We start from the raw sequence: 14,878 nt of genomic DNA, 5'->3' as shown, positions 1-14,878 counted from the left end.
TTTTTCCTGCATAAGAGCGGCTGCGAGGTTCAGGAGAAGGAGTAGGCACTCTGAGTTCAAATCTGGCTTTAGACACTTACTAGTTGTGTGATTCTCGGCAGGTCACTCAGTCCTTTTTGCCTCAGTTTCCCCAAACTGTAAAATGAGCTGAAAGAAATGGCAAACCAGTCCAGTATCTCTGCCAAGAAAACCATAGACAGGTCATCAAGAGTTAGACATGCCCGGAAAACATCTGGCCAAAGAAACAATTCTTCACACACACAGAGCATATATGTGTATATGTATATATACACACATGTATCTGTTTATATTTAGAAATATAAACATTACATATGCATGTGTGTGTGTATGTGTACACAGAGGCAGAGTTACACTGTAAAAACTTAGGACAGGAGCTCCGATGTCACAGCCACCGCGTTCCTGGCTTTTGGCACGTTCCGGTCTCTGTAACGTCTCCTAATTCAAGGGCACCCCTCTTCGTTTCAGCGAGCCGCCCTGATCTCCTAGCACCTGGCAGGCAGAGGGCTCCTTGCCCGGAGCTCCACCTTGCTCACCTGGTTTGCTGATCTTATCTGGGCAGAAGGTTTCTTCCCTGTTCTATTCTTTAAGTTCTTAAGCTTTACCCTCAAAGAAAAACCAGGGCTTTTATGAGCGTTTGCTGGGTTTTACCACAGCTCTGAGAGTGTTGGTCTGGAGTTTGGCACTCCAGCTCTCTTACGAGGGCATTATTTGGGCATAGAAAGGGAGTTGTGTGACCTTGGAGAGGATCTGGATATATGATCAGATCTGCTGGGGGGAGAGCCGTGTGCTGGTGTGCATGTATTTGGACATTTCTTTGAGTTCCCAGGATCTTGTTGTCCAGATGAGGGCTGGATAACCTCTCCGGGCCTTTCCACCCACCTTTGCTGGAGGATGTTTAGCCCCGGCCCTTCCCTCCACCTGCTTCAGTGGAACCTCCTGACCCAGCATCCTGCCTCCTTGGCGTTCCCTCCATGTCTCCCACGCCCCTGGGCTCTTTCACCACTTCTTCCCCATTCCTCCCCATTCTCCGCTTCTTCCCAGGCTTGGTTCAGATCCCACCTTCTACAGGCCGCCTTCACCTGTCCCCCGATGTTATTGTTCCCAGGCATCCTGTGACACTCTCGTGTGTTGTAATCCTTTGCTTGTTCAGAACATAAAGCAGCCAGATGGCTCTGGGCACTCAGCTCTGGGCCAGAGTTCAAATTAAGCCCTAGACATTGACTAACGTGTGACTGACCCCTGCCTTAGTTTCCCGTTCTGTGAAGTGGATGGAGTTTTGACCTCTGAGATCTCTTCCAAGTGTAGATTGATGATTTTGCTGTTCTTGGATTATGTTAATCATGTCCAGCTCTTTGTGACCCCATTTGGAGTTTTCTTGGCAGAGAGACTGATCAGAGATTACCTTCTCCAGCTCATTTTACAGATGAGGAAACTGAGGCGGACGGGGGGGGAGCGAGTGGCTCAGGGTCACCCCACCCCCCTGACTCCAGGCCAGCTCCTGCAGCCCCTGAGCTGCCCCAGATCTGCGATCCTAGCAGCCCTCACCTAAAATCCCAGCGAGGCTTCTGGCCTTGGCCGAGACTCTGGAAACCTGTTTTACCCAGTGAAGAGCCGGCCTGTGTTTGCCTCCAGCTCTGGCAGCGGGCCCTGGCTTCATTCACCCTGGGCTCTGTGCCTCGAAGGTGTATGGAAGAGGTTAGATGATGGTAAAATTGGCACGAACGCTGCCTTTTGAAATGCTGAACTCATACAACTGCTTCCCTTTTCCAGTGGAATTAATAACAGCAAGAAAAATAGAAAAAGGGAAAAAAGACGTATTTATTACTGCAAGAAATGAAGGCGAATACAGGTTTCCTTTTTATCCTGACTGTCGGGTGAAAGTCCTGTATTCAAAGTTCTTAATTATTTCGTCTTTTGGCCATCTGTCCCTACTGTTTCTCAAAAATAAAACATGAAAAGGTCACCTTTCCATTCTCCCGCTGAATCTTAACCCAGAATCTGTCAGTTTCTCAAATGCCGTTGTCAGGCCTTGTCTGGTTTGATTTGATTTAACATGTGTGGCTCTGTAATTCAGGAATGAACAAGACAGGCTGGCAGAATGAGGGCCAGTCTGGGGGGTCACCGTCAATAAAAGGCTTCTGAAAGCACCTACTGTGTGTTGTGCCCTGTGGGAGGGGGTGATGAAGTTCTGCAGCCAGGGGGAGTGGTACGAAAAGATACAGAATTGATTCCATATTGCCGGATGATCAGTTTCCTGAGGTTGTGATGTTGGGCAGGGGGAGAAGGGTAAAGTAAATGTTCTGGGGGCCCATTTAAATGATGGAGCTCTCGGACACCCACCATTCACTCTCTCCAGCAAGAGGGAAGGAGAGGACCCTGGGGCAAGGGTCCATCTTGGAGACTGATGGTTGTCATCATGGAAACTAGCGAGCAACCAGATGGGGAATGAGCATTGCCTAAATTAAACCTTCATTTGGAAAATGTGGATAATATTCCTTATATAATCTATTCCTCACAAATGTAGGGAACGTAGAGTAAGGGATAAAGTGCTGAGTTTGGACTTGGTGAAGATCTGGATTCAAATCCTGCTGTATATTCTTACAAACCACACAAATTCTGGCCCCACTGCTTATTATGTGACATTGGGAGAAGTCGCTAAAATTGGGCTCCAAATTAAGAAGACTTAAAGGTTCTTTCTCATTCTAAATCACCCTCACTCAATGATTCTGTCAGCACTTTATGATCTGTCTTGATGGGTATGTTTGATTAAAATAATAATTAATAAAAATCATGAATTAATGATAATCAAAATAATTAATAACAAAAATTAACATTTTTAATATTAACAGCTAACATTTATTTGGCACTTTATAGTTTGCAAAACATTTTACATGTATTACCTCATTTGATCTCTACAGCAACCTTTGAGGTAGATAATATTATCCTCATTTTATAGATAAAGAAATTGAGATGAAGATGAAGTGAATAATGGCCCAGCCTCAGAGTCAGGAAGAGTTTGAGGTGGGATTTGAACTCGCATCTTATATTTTATCACTATATCACCCACTATTTGTGTGTGTGTGTGTGTGTGTGTGTGTGTGTGTGTGTGTGTGTGTGTGTGTGATTTTAGAGGCATGGGTAACTACTGAGAAATTAGACTTCAGGAGAGCATGGGAATCATACTTGGAACTTTGCTCCTTACTGTTCTTCATTTTAATTAGCCTGCAGATTTTCTGTTCACCCTCCGGGTCATTTCTTCTGCCTCAGCAGTTTTGGTTGTGTCAGATATCTCAAGCCACTCTGAGGGCCTGCAGGCCTGGAGCCGAGTATGTGGAGGGGGGAGGGACAGGAAGGCCCTTCCAGCATGGATTCTCCCTTCTCAGCTGCTCTTCCCAAGCCTCCTGGGGAAGCCATGGGATTCATCCTTAGTAGCATCAGTCCCAGAGTCCCCCGGCCCCTTTGTGATGGCGGCAGTGACAGGTGAAACAAGCCAGCCTTAGGATTCGCTTCCATTTTCAGAGGGAAATTTCTGCTAAAGGGGGAGTGGAAAGTGGACCAGTATACAAAGGAAAAGAGGGAAAATCCCTGACAAATTGATAGCTATCTGCCTGTTGGATGGCTTTTCCCCCACAGGGTATGGGGAGAGGTTAATCAGAATGGTTAATTTAAGTGATTTTTTTTTTAAAGATAAGCTTGAAATTAATTACTTTTATTTTTTCCCTCTTAAAAAGGATGGGAAGCATTAGGGATTTTGCTGGAGGGTTTTTCTTGGTGGTGAGCTGTCCATGTCTGTGATCTCAGCACAGGGAGCGTCCAACAGGAAAGCTATCTCTTGTCAGTGAGATCTTTGTACGTATTTTGTAGTAATTTATCACAGATACGGAGCTGGCAGGAATCTCAAAAATGGCCTAATCTAGCCTCCCCTGGCTTTTAGGTGAATTTCAAATGTATCTTTACAATGAAACTAAAGAAAACATCCCCTTCCCTTCTATCATACAGGTAACAAACAAGCCTAGAATTTCCTCTTCTGTTAAACGAACATGATTATTGGAACAGATCACTTGTAGGGTTCTTTCCAGTGGGAAGAGCTCGGTGAATAGAAACGTGCACGGGAGTCAGTGTGCCGCAGTCCATGCAGAGTGGGCCCAGTCACCCGGACACCCAAGTACTGCCTCGGGGCTGCGCGAGCTTGCTCAGGTCCTTCAGTTCTCAGCTGTTTGGGCACCTCTCTAGTTTCAAGATGTTGATCTATAAGGCCCCTTAACCATCACAGACAGGGCTTCACCCAATCAATAAGCATTTATCCAGTGCCTACTATGTGCAGAAAAGAGACAAAACAAACAAAAAACACTTTAAAGGCTCACAATCTATGGGAGATACAGACACACCCACTCTCTTCCTCTCTTTCCCTCTGTCTGTCTCTTTCACACACACATATTCTTTGTCTCTGTCTCTGTCTCTGTATTGTGTGTGTGTCTGTCTTTATCTCTCTCTGTCTTTCTGTCTCTCTTTGTCTCTATCACTCACACACACACACACACACACACACACACTGTCTCTCTCTCTCTTTCTCCCTCCCTCTGTGTCTCTGTCACACACACACACACACACACACACACACACACACACACACACACATTGTCTCTCTGTCTCTTTCTCTCTCTCCCTCCCTCTGTGTCTCTCTGTCTCTCTCTCTCACACACACTCTCTGCAGTAGCATTTTGACAAGCATTCACTGATTTCTTTGAAGAGACGGGATTTGGACTCAGAGGCCTGGTTCAAGCCATGACCTTCCCCACGGCTGACCATTGTCCATTGTTCCCCACTTAGTACAGCCTCCGTCTGGGTGCCCTTGGGTAACTCGTCCAACCTCTCCGGGAACAGTCCTCGTGTCTGGAATGAGAGGCTTCCATCCCATTCTTGTTTTCCTTTCCCCTTTTCTCCTTCCACTAATTTCCCACTTACCCACTCTGTGGAAATACACGATCCGGGAATGTTTTGGAAAATAAAGAAGAATGTTCAGGAAGCGCTGAGATCAGGGTTCCTCCGCGTCCGCTCTCTGCTGTGCCCTGTGGTCCGCGTCCCCACCTGTCCCCGGCCCTCCCGGACCGCGCCTCCCCGGAGGCGGCGTTGGCCAGTCCAGGGAAGAAGTTCTGGAAGCAGTCTGGCTGCTCTGGACTGAATTTATCTGGCAGAGTGCAAGTGGATGAATATTTGTCTAAAGACTCTAGAAGACGGGACTAAATGGTTGAAACTCCCTTAAAAGTATCACCCTTCTCCAGGCTGAGCATTTTAGGTGGGGGCGGGGGCGGGGCTCGCCCTCTTGCCCCGGTTCCCGCGCAGTGACCAAGGCCTCAGTTTGGATGCTCGGGATGGCTGGGGGGGGGGGGAGGGGAGAGATCCCTGATGTTGATCCCTGGGCCAGAGTGTCCCCGGCCGCTGGGATTTCCTCTCCTTCCTCCGGGTTCCCACGTCCCGCTCCAGTCTGGGGGGGGATTTGTGGAAAGCAGATAGTGTCTCCTCATTCCCCGGGATTCGGGGGGACGGGTTGGACGTCTGGCCCTGACGCTCTGCGCCCCGAGCATCGATCCGGGCTTTTGGATTAATCGGGGCTTAAAGTGCCAGCTTGGAGAGAGAGACGGAAGACCCACTTGGGGGGGTTTGCCTGGAGCTCCCGGGCTGAGGAGGGGGCGGTCACTAGACAACGCGGCTTGGGACGGCAGGGGATGGCACGGCCGCGAGGCTTCGGGACGGCAGCGGCCGCCCTGGGAACCCGCCTCGGTTTCCCTTTCTGTCAGAATGCGGGGCCGCGGGCAGCGCTCAGTCGGTCCCTGGGGTTCTCCTCGTTCCCCTCCTTCCGTCTCGCTTTCCGACGGCGGGACGCCTGGCTTAGGCACTAGCACTGCCCGAGAGGTTTTCGGCTCCTGCCTTTTCACCCCTCCCCCTCCCTGCAAAGGGGGCGCCCCTCTTCTTCCACCGGGACACGAGAGCCGCCGACTGCTCCCCAAGGGCGCCGACTCCCCGGACCGCGGTGGCCAAGCTCCCTGCGCCTTCTGGGCCGGTGGCGGCGGGAGGAGGGGGCGCAGCCGGGGCCGGGCCGCCCCTTCCAGGTGCGCTCTGCGGCGGGGGGCTCGTGAGAAGCGCATCCAGGCTGTACGGGAGATGCGCCCCCCAAAAAAGCGGACTCTCTGTGGTTTTTAGGGGGCGGGTGGGCGGAGGGAGGGGCGGCGCCGCTCCCTTTGGGGGCCCGGGGGGCTCGGGCGGCCCGGCTGTTGTCAGAATAATGTTTAGCCAGGTGTTAATCCGCGTCCCCGGGAGAGGCGGGCTCCCTTATCCATCCCGCGGCCCGGGGTGGAGGCCGCCCTCCCCCCGCTGGGAGGCTGCCAGGCCCGGGCCGGCCTCCCGGCTCTCCTGACATGTGCCATTTGGGATGAATGCAGCTGAAGTCCATTTGAGGAATTCTCTTGTCAGACGGCCAAGGAGAGCGGGAGGGAGGCGGGGGCGGGAGGGAGCGGGAGGGAGCGGGCCGGCCGGGCGGGAGGGGGCGGGGGCGGGCTCAGACTCCGGAGCGCGCCGGGGACGGCGGAGGTGCGGGAGGGGGCGGCCTCCGGGACCCTTCCTGCGCCCTGGGGAGAGCCCGCCAGCGGAGAGACGCTCCCGGAGCAGCCGGACTCTGCTCGGCGCCGTGAGGGTCACCGCGGCCCCCGCTCCCAGAGCGAGACAATGATCAAGTCCAGTTGGTTCTATGTCAAGTTCAAGTATGCGGAGAAGGTGAGTCCGGACGTTCTCCCCGCCCGGGACCCGCCGTCTCCTGCTGACAGCCCTCTCCGGCCGCGGGCAACCGAGACAAAGGGGGGGGGGTCCCGGGGAAGCTCCGGCGGCTGCTGGGGAGGGGGGGCTACAGTGCCGGGTGGGCACCGCTGCCCACCGAGCCTGCCCTGGCCCCGCAGCGGGTCTCCCGCCGAGTCACCGCCCGCCTCAGAGTGTGGAGAATCCCAGGTGGAGAGTCTGTGTGTGTGTGTGTCTGTGAGCACAGAAATATGTATATGGATGTGTCTGTTGTGTGTGTGTATGTGTGTGTGAGCGTGTGTGCATATGTGTATATGGATGTGTGTGTGTCTATATATGTTTCTATGTAATGGACCTGTGAGTGTATATAGGGGGTGTTTATTTATACATGTGTGTAATGCCTCTGTGAGTACATGCAGTTGTGTATATTTATATGGAGAGATATGTGTAACAGTGTTAATGTGTGCCTACATGTGTGTGCATGTGTGTAGTGTATCTGTGTCCATGTGTAATGTATCTATGAGCATCTATGTGCATGTGTGTGTATTTATAACTATATGTACGGATGTGTCTGTCTATAGTGTTTATGTGTGCCTACATGTGTGTAGTGTCTCTATATGTCTACATGTAACGTATCTGTGAGTGTCCATGTAAGCATGTGTATGCATATATATATATACACGGATTGTGTCTATCTTTACTGTTTATATGTTTTTATGTTATGTATGTGTGTATTGTATCTGTGTGTTTAAATGTGATGCGTCTATGAGTGTGTTTGTAAGGGTGTATGTTTATTTATATGGATGAGTGTGTGTGTGTGTATTACATCTGTGTGTCTATATGTGATGTATCTATAAGTATATACAGGTGTGTGTGTATGTATATATATATATATATATATATATATATATATATATATATATATATATATATAGTGTTTATTGGGCCTATATATGCATATATGTTTGTGCATGTTGTAGCTGTATGTCTGTATATATCTGTGAATATATATGTAGGAGTGTATATTTATTTATGTATATGGATAAATATGTCTACACATGTGTGTGCTTATATAGGTGTCGGCATGTGCAGTTCTGTGTAGGCGTGTGTGTCTGTGAGGATTTCCATGTATGCATATGTGTGTCTGCCTACATACATATTTCATGTGTGGGAATTCCTAGATGTGCTGTGTGAATGTGCAGGTGTGCGGGTGTACACACACACACACACACATATCGGCATGTATATGTATACACATATACAGAAATAGAATCTTTAGCCACAAGAAAGACAGGAGTAGCTGTTTTGATGGGGAGGGTTTGAAAGCGGGATTCCGGACTCCCCCAGAGAGCACCATGATCGGGGGACGCTTGTTTGTCTGAAGCAGCTTTGTTCCCTCACGCATCCTGTCATTTGCATCGGGCTGGGATCGGACTCTAAACTCCCTCCCGGGGAGACTTCATTGACTTGTCTATTAATGCCCAGTGGGACTGCTGTGTATTCAGGGTTGGGTGAAAGAACATGTGTGAATTGGGCTGGGTCATTCTCGATCTTGGAGCCATCTTGTTGGGGTCGTGTTTCTGAAGATGCGATTTGCCCCCCTGACTTTAGCTCAACTTAAGAGGAAGTGACTTTAACCGTTTGTGATCTGACCTCTTTTTTAGGAAAAATAAATTGACTTTTATTTTCATAGATTGCCTAAATTTCCCCTCATATCCTTTGCTTTCCCCGAGTCTTAATGGCTTTCTCATGTAGAAAAAGTGGTAGTGTTGGCAAGTGAGGAATTGTGGGTTCTGACTCTTTCCTGGGTCATGGTGAACAAGTCGTTTTTGGCCTGCTCTGGGCTCCTCTTCCTCCGGAAAATGCTGTGGTAGGAATCTGTGGCCTCTAACTTTCCTTGCAGCTTTAAATCCAAGAGTCATTGCTATTTAATTCCATTGACGTGTCCAGCACATAGTAGGCCTCCATCAAATGCTTCTTGATCGGTGGTTAATGCTGTTATGATCTCCCTCCCCTCTTGTTTTTCTTCATGCCATTTGGATAAGTCACTAAACCAGGGCTTCTTAAACTTGTCCCACTTGTGACTCCTTTTTGCTTGAGGAATTTTTATGTGACTCCAGATATATAAGTCTATAAGTGTACAAATCAAACATTTGCTGATCATAAATCATTATTTCACAACCCCCACATTCAGTCACGTGATCCCATATGAGAACTTGGAACTTAAACTATCTCTTCATTCTCTATGTCTTATGTGCATGTAGTTAGTTTATGACCCTAGTGTCTGACATACAATAAAGGCTAAATAAATTATTAACTAACCATCTGAACCTTGGTTTCCTCCTTTGCAAAATGAGTGAGCTCGAACAAACAAACAAACAAACAAACAAACAAACAAACAAACAAACAAACAAACAACAAAAAACAAGTGAGCTGCTTAGATGGTGTCCGAGGTTTCTTCCAGCTCTCCATCTCTGATTTGGATCCTTGAGGGAGACCGTTCGGTTTCTTCTGGTGGAAATTTTCATTCTTGTCGCCCAGGCCCGTGGAGGCGTCTGGGGATTCCTTTTTGCAGAGGGTGGCCGGGCCCGGTGATTCCATTGAGACACTCTGTGTCTCCTCTCCCAGAGGGTCTTCCTTCTCCCAGCATGTCCGCCTGTGGGTTCGATCGGGATTTGTCCGTGTCATGGAGCAGAAGGCCTGGCTTATAGATCAGGAAGGCTGGGAAATGGTGAAACTGAATTTAATCGGGTTCCGACTCCCTTGGAGTCTGCCTTGGGAGTGGAAGGAAGCCCAGGGACGAGCTGCCTGTGATTCTTTCTGCTGTGTCCCCATGACTGTCAAGCCTTGTTCACTGCCTGTGAAACAAGAGGATTTTCATTTCAAAGGCTCCCCCTCCGTCTCTCCCCCCTTCTCCATCAGCACAGCTATTCTGGCCCAGAGATTGTTGTCTCTGCAATGTTATACTTCTGTTTACAAGATCTGGAAGAGTTAATGGTACGGTTTGGGACTTGCTCATTTCTCCTGGGGAAAGGATTATTTCCCCTTCTAGCATTCTCCCACTGCTTAACGGTTGATTGGGAATTCTGGAGATGATTTTAAGCGTGTTTTGCTCTTCAGTCTTTCATTCTCCCACCCCACATGTCCCTGTAGAGATGGAAGCCCACACTGGGAACGGGAGGCCTGTGTGACTGCCTGGCCCATTATCCCAACCCCCCCTCCCTCCTTTGCTTTGTTTTGTTTTTCCTTAAATATGGAAAAGTCAGTAAGTTGTTGCAATAAAACAGAACTGGCCCCTGGAGTGTCCTCCGGCCCCCAGCCTAGGATGGGAAGCCATCTTATACCACGGCACAAATTTAAGAGGAAGCTGAGTATTTATTATTAAGTTTTCCAATTAAGAAAATCCTCTGGAGATGGGAAGCAGGAGATAAAGAAGTTCAGTGGATTTCTGAACTTGCACGTTATCTCCTTCTGCCACGAGCAGTGTGATGTGAAACAAATGCATTTCCTCCTCTGGCTCCGTGGAGTGGGGGCTTCGACTCGAGGAAGCTCCTTAGCTGGGGTCTGCAGACTTGCCTTTTATGTTTTTTACTGTTCCGGCCCAATTGGTGTCCTCTGGGTTTTAAGGCATTTTAGACTGTACCCCACAGGGACCCTGGACACCAGAAAGGTCACCAAGTCTTGGCTAGAAGACGGTCAAGGGCCTGGGAGCTCTCATAGCCTCTAGGGCTTCCTGGGGAAAGGGAAGGAGCAAAGCTGCGGCTTCTTTTACCCCATGGCCCACAGAACTCTGGGCTGGGGGGCTCAGAAGGGGCTGAGAATAAGACGTCAGGCTGGCACATCGGCCTCCGGATTCAGGGGCTGCATTTGACAGAACTGGAGTGACCGCGGCGAGCCCCGGGGAGCCTCAGTTTGCTTTTCTGTAAAATGAGGATTTTAGACCAGTTGCCCTCTGGTCTGTGATTCTGTCCATCTGGTGGGTCTCCAAAGTTCCTTGGTCACGATTGGGACCATTCTGTGATTGACTGAGGGCGAGACAGCGTAATACTAGGGGAGAGTTCAGGAGCATCACTTTACATACCCATTTTCCAGATGAGAAGATTAAGGTTCAGAGAAAGTAAAAGATTTGCCCGGCCCATAGAACTGGTCAGTATTGGAAGTGGGATTTCTCATATTCAGTAACTTTATTTCAGAATCACTGGTTGACTTCTGATTGTGGCGCGGTGGATAAATCCTGACCACAGCGCCTCTTCCTGGGGTTCGAATCTGGCTTCAGATCCTTCCCGGCTGGGTGACCCTGGCAGGTCACTTTGCCCTGTTTGCCTCAGTTTACTCATCTGTCAAATGAGCTGGACAAGAAATGGCCAAGAAATGCTGAACTACCCCCACGACCACAAGAGTCCCGTGTCTTTACAAGCATTGTTCTGAGAGGGGGGACGCGGGCTTCCCCAGAGAATCTGGAAAGTCGGCTTTGGGCTGTCCCAATTGGGACATTGTGCTTTTTTTTTTTTCTTTTTTCTCCCTGTGTTCGCATTTATTCTTAAAATGGGATGGGGATGTGGGTGAACTGGGGAGGGGACACTGAATTTTGGTCTTTTACAAAGCCTTTTAGGAAACCTTGATTTTGTATCCTTTAATCAGCGACCCTGTTCTTTGAGAAAGTTTATCCCTGGGATTTCCTTCCTCTCCTTTTCAGACATTATTCCCCTTTCTCTTTCTGAACACTGGTCTCATTCTTTTTGCAGAAACTTCATTGCCATGAGAGCATTTTTTTCCCTTTTTCTGGCCTGCCTTTACGAGGGCTTGAATTTTTGCTTATTAACTGTCATTACGGGGCCATTATGGGGGCAGAGAAGGAGGTTTTACCAAAAGATTGAGCAGAGTTCCGCAGCTCCCCTTCCTTTAGGGAGGAATAGTCCAGAGAGGGGGGCCCGTGGAGCTGGCATTGGGGGGCAACTCTTCCCACCCCCCAATCCTCGGTTCAACCAGAGGACTTTGTACCCCACAGTAATGATAACAATCACAGTTGCATTTGTGAGGATTCAAATTTTGCAAAGAGTTTAATGTGTCTCTCTAGTTTGAGTCTGACAAACAAGCCTGTTTTGTTGTTGTCTACATTAAACCAAGACTGACGGGTTTAGTGACAGTCCATACTGAATTTGGGGGTTCCTGATTTTAAGTTGAAATATCTTTTCACGGGCTGCCTTTAAATCAGAAAAATGAGTGTAAAGAACTCTCCTCTCTGGGGTTTGTCCACATTCTTTTTTGGGGGGCGTTAAAAATAATTGATTTGTTTTTTCTAAATACTTTTATTTCCAAATATCTCTCTCCAATCTCCCCTTCTCTACCCAAAGAGCCATCGTCTCCTGTGACAAAGACTGGAAAAGAAAATGGGTGGGGCGGTGGGGCTCGTGGGAGCAGTTTAGTAAAACGAAGAGATCCATCAGAGGTATCAATGGAGGCAGAGAGTGTTTCATACCCATAGTCCACCACCTCTGGAGATGGAAAGGAGTGCGTTCCTTTGATTCTTCCCCTTAAATACATGAATTCCACGGCCTTGGGTGTTTCCTTTCTGCCTTTGCCTTCCTCTTCCTCTTCCCCTTCCCCCAAATCTCTTCTTGGTGTCTTGTGATCCAGCTGCCCTTTCTCCTTACCAATTGTGAGGAAGTCTCCCCCTCCAATTCATCTGGTACATTCTTGGACTCATGTCCTTCCCATCCCAAAAGCTTGAGCATCTGACTTTCTTTGATGTGGACATTGCCTTTTCCCATGCAGATTGTGACCCGCGTCCTCCACTGTCTCAGGAGCCTCCTCCCACTGCCTTCATCCCTTCCAGCTCCCAGTAATCCAGGAGCAAGAAGGGGCTGTGTACGTGTGTGCGAATGAAATGTATATGTGCGAGCATGTGAAATCTGGGTGATCTGTACATGTGTGTAAAGTGCACAAAGAGATCGCCGTGTGATGTGTACATGTGTGCATCATGTGAGCAAAATGTACTGTGTGAATGTGAAATCTGTGTGATTTATTCATGTGTGCATATGTGCGAGAAATGTACATGACACGTGTGCATGTGAAACATTGTGATATGTACATGTGTGTAAAATGCACACTGTCACATACATATGTGTGCATGAGTGATATGTACTTATGTGGCGTGTGTGCAAGTGAAATGACTGTGTGTGTGAAATTGCTATGTGTGCATGTGTGAAATGTGCTGTGACATGTATGTTGTGCATTTGCGTGAAATGTACATTGTATGATATGTACATGTGTGAGTCAATGGAGATGTACAAGTGTGGAAGTGAAATGTACATTGTGTGATATGTACATGTGTGCATGAGTGAAATGTGTGTGACTTGTGTCCATGTGAAATTTGTGTGTGGTTTGTACATGTGTGCAAATGAAATGTACATTGATGTGTGCATGTGAAATATGTGATGTGTACTGTATACGTGTGTGAATGGAGTGCACACTGTAGCGTGTGTGTGCGCACTGTGTGGATGACATGTATATGTGAATTAGTGTGCACATGTGTGTATGAGTGAAATCTCCACGTGCATGTGGCATGTGCATGTGTAATATGTGTGTGCCTTGTGTGTTCATGTGTACATATGTGCATGAGTAAAGTATAAATGTTCTGTGTCATGTACATGTGTGAGAGTGATTATGTGTGCACTGCCATATACATAAAATATCCACACATGATATGTACATTGTGTGCAAGTGAAATGTACATTGTGCTCTTATCACACGTGGGCGTGTGTGATGTGTGCATGTGCACATGTGTGTGGAGTGTGTAGAGTGCATGTGGGTGCATGTGCATGTGTGTGTTTAATTTGAAGGAGGCGTCATGCTTGGCCAGGGACAAGCCTCAGTGAGCCAGGCATATTGTGGAAAGGCATTGGGGAGGGAATGCTGCTCTGGGCACGGAGATCTGGGTTCGAATCCCCGCTCTCCCGCTCATTAGCTTTGTGATCAAGGACAAGCCTGTTGGGTCCTTGGGTTTCCCATCTGTGATGTGGGGATAGCACCGTGTGGGACGGAGAAGTCACTCAGAACTAGCCTTCATATTGTGCGTTCAAGGTTCTGATGCACCATTTGTGCTATTATGTATTATTGGACCCACTTCACAGATGAGAAAACCATGGCTTAGGAGGGCAGTGACTTTGCCAAGGGGCAGATGGTGAGGGCAGTGATGGGAGTACAGTAGGGCTCTGGTCTCCCGTGCAGAACTCCACCTGTTGTACTGCTCAGATGCCCCTGTCCCTGTGGAAAGTGGGGGTCATGACAGTGGACTGGACAGTGTTGGCTTTGCACCCCTTTCCTTCTCTGGCTCATTTGACAGATGAGGAAACTGAGGCAGACAGGGTAAAGTGACTTGACCAGGATCATCCATCCAGTGAGTGTCTGAGGCTGGATTTGAATTCAAGTCTTTCTGATTCCACGTCCCATCTCACTGCCCCTTGCCAGTAATATCATATACTCCTTAAAAGGAGCTTGTGTCCTTCTCCCTCTTTTTCTTCCTTCCCCTTCCTCCCTATGCACTCCTGCTCTCCTCCCCTTCCTCCTCCCTCTTTTCTCCCCCTCCCTTCTCCTTTCTCTCCTCTTCCTCTTCCATCCTTCTTCCTCCTTCTTCCTCATCTTTTCTCCTCTTCCTCCCACCCTGTCCTGACTTGGCTTAGAGCCCCCAGATAGCATGGTGGGAGACATGGAGGAGGCACCAGACATCTGTAGCTGGTTGAACAGAACCACCGGGCCGGCTTTCCTGGATGTCAGGCCCTGCTGACCGTGGCCTTGCCCGTGGTCTAAGAAAGATTAAAAGCACGGCGACCTCTGAGCTCCGGGAGGCTTTTCCCCTTCTTTTTTCCTGCTCCCGGCTATAGGGTTTGTTTTTTTAACTCCACTTGGCAGATTTTCTTTCAGGACATTGTAGCCTGGGCCTGTGTGCCCACGTCTCTGTGCCCATGCCTATGTGCTGGAGTGTGTGTGCCCACACCTGCATGCCCACACTTGCGTGTCTGCGCTGTGTGCCCACACCTCTGGGCCCACATGCCATGTCTCTGGGATC

At 48.7% G+C, this 14,878-nt stretch overlaps 1 protein-coding gene across 6 annotated transcripts in view; it reads left to right on the top strand.

Annotated features, from left to right (window-relative positions):
• AUTS2 (activator of transcription and developmental regulator AUTS2) overlaps nucleotides 1-14,878 on the top strand; it is a 1,090,636-nt gene that overhangs the window by 316,777 nt on the left and 758,981 nt on the right. Inside the window, exon 1 of one of the 6 annotated variants that reach the window (XM_074263993.1) lies at nucleotides 6,638-6,792. The exons of the other annotated variants lie outside the window; for them this stretch is intronic. Within the exon in view, the coding sequence (XP_074120094.1) occupies nucleotides 6,745-6,792 (48 nt within the window). The 5' untranslated portion in view covers nucleotides 6,638-6,744. Of the gene's footprint in view, nucleotides 1-6,637; nucleotides 6,793-14,878 lie in introns of those variants that run through there. 6 annotated transcript variants of the gene reach the window in all.

This window comes from Sminthopsis crassicaudata, chromosome 4 (assembly GCF_048593235.1).
Source record: "Sminthopsis crassicaudata isolate SCR6 chromosome 4, ASM4859323v1, whole genome shotgun sequence".
NCBI classification, from domain to species: Eukaryota; Metazoa; Chordata; class Mammalia; order Dasyuromorphia; family Dasyuridae; genus Sminthopsis; species Sminthopsis crassicaudata.
The sequence above is the reverse complement of the archived record's forward strand: the minus strand, read 5'-3'. Positions and strand labels throughout refer to the sequence as shown.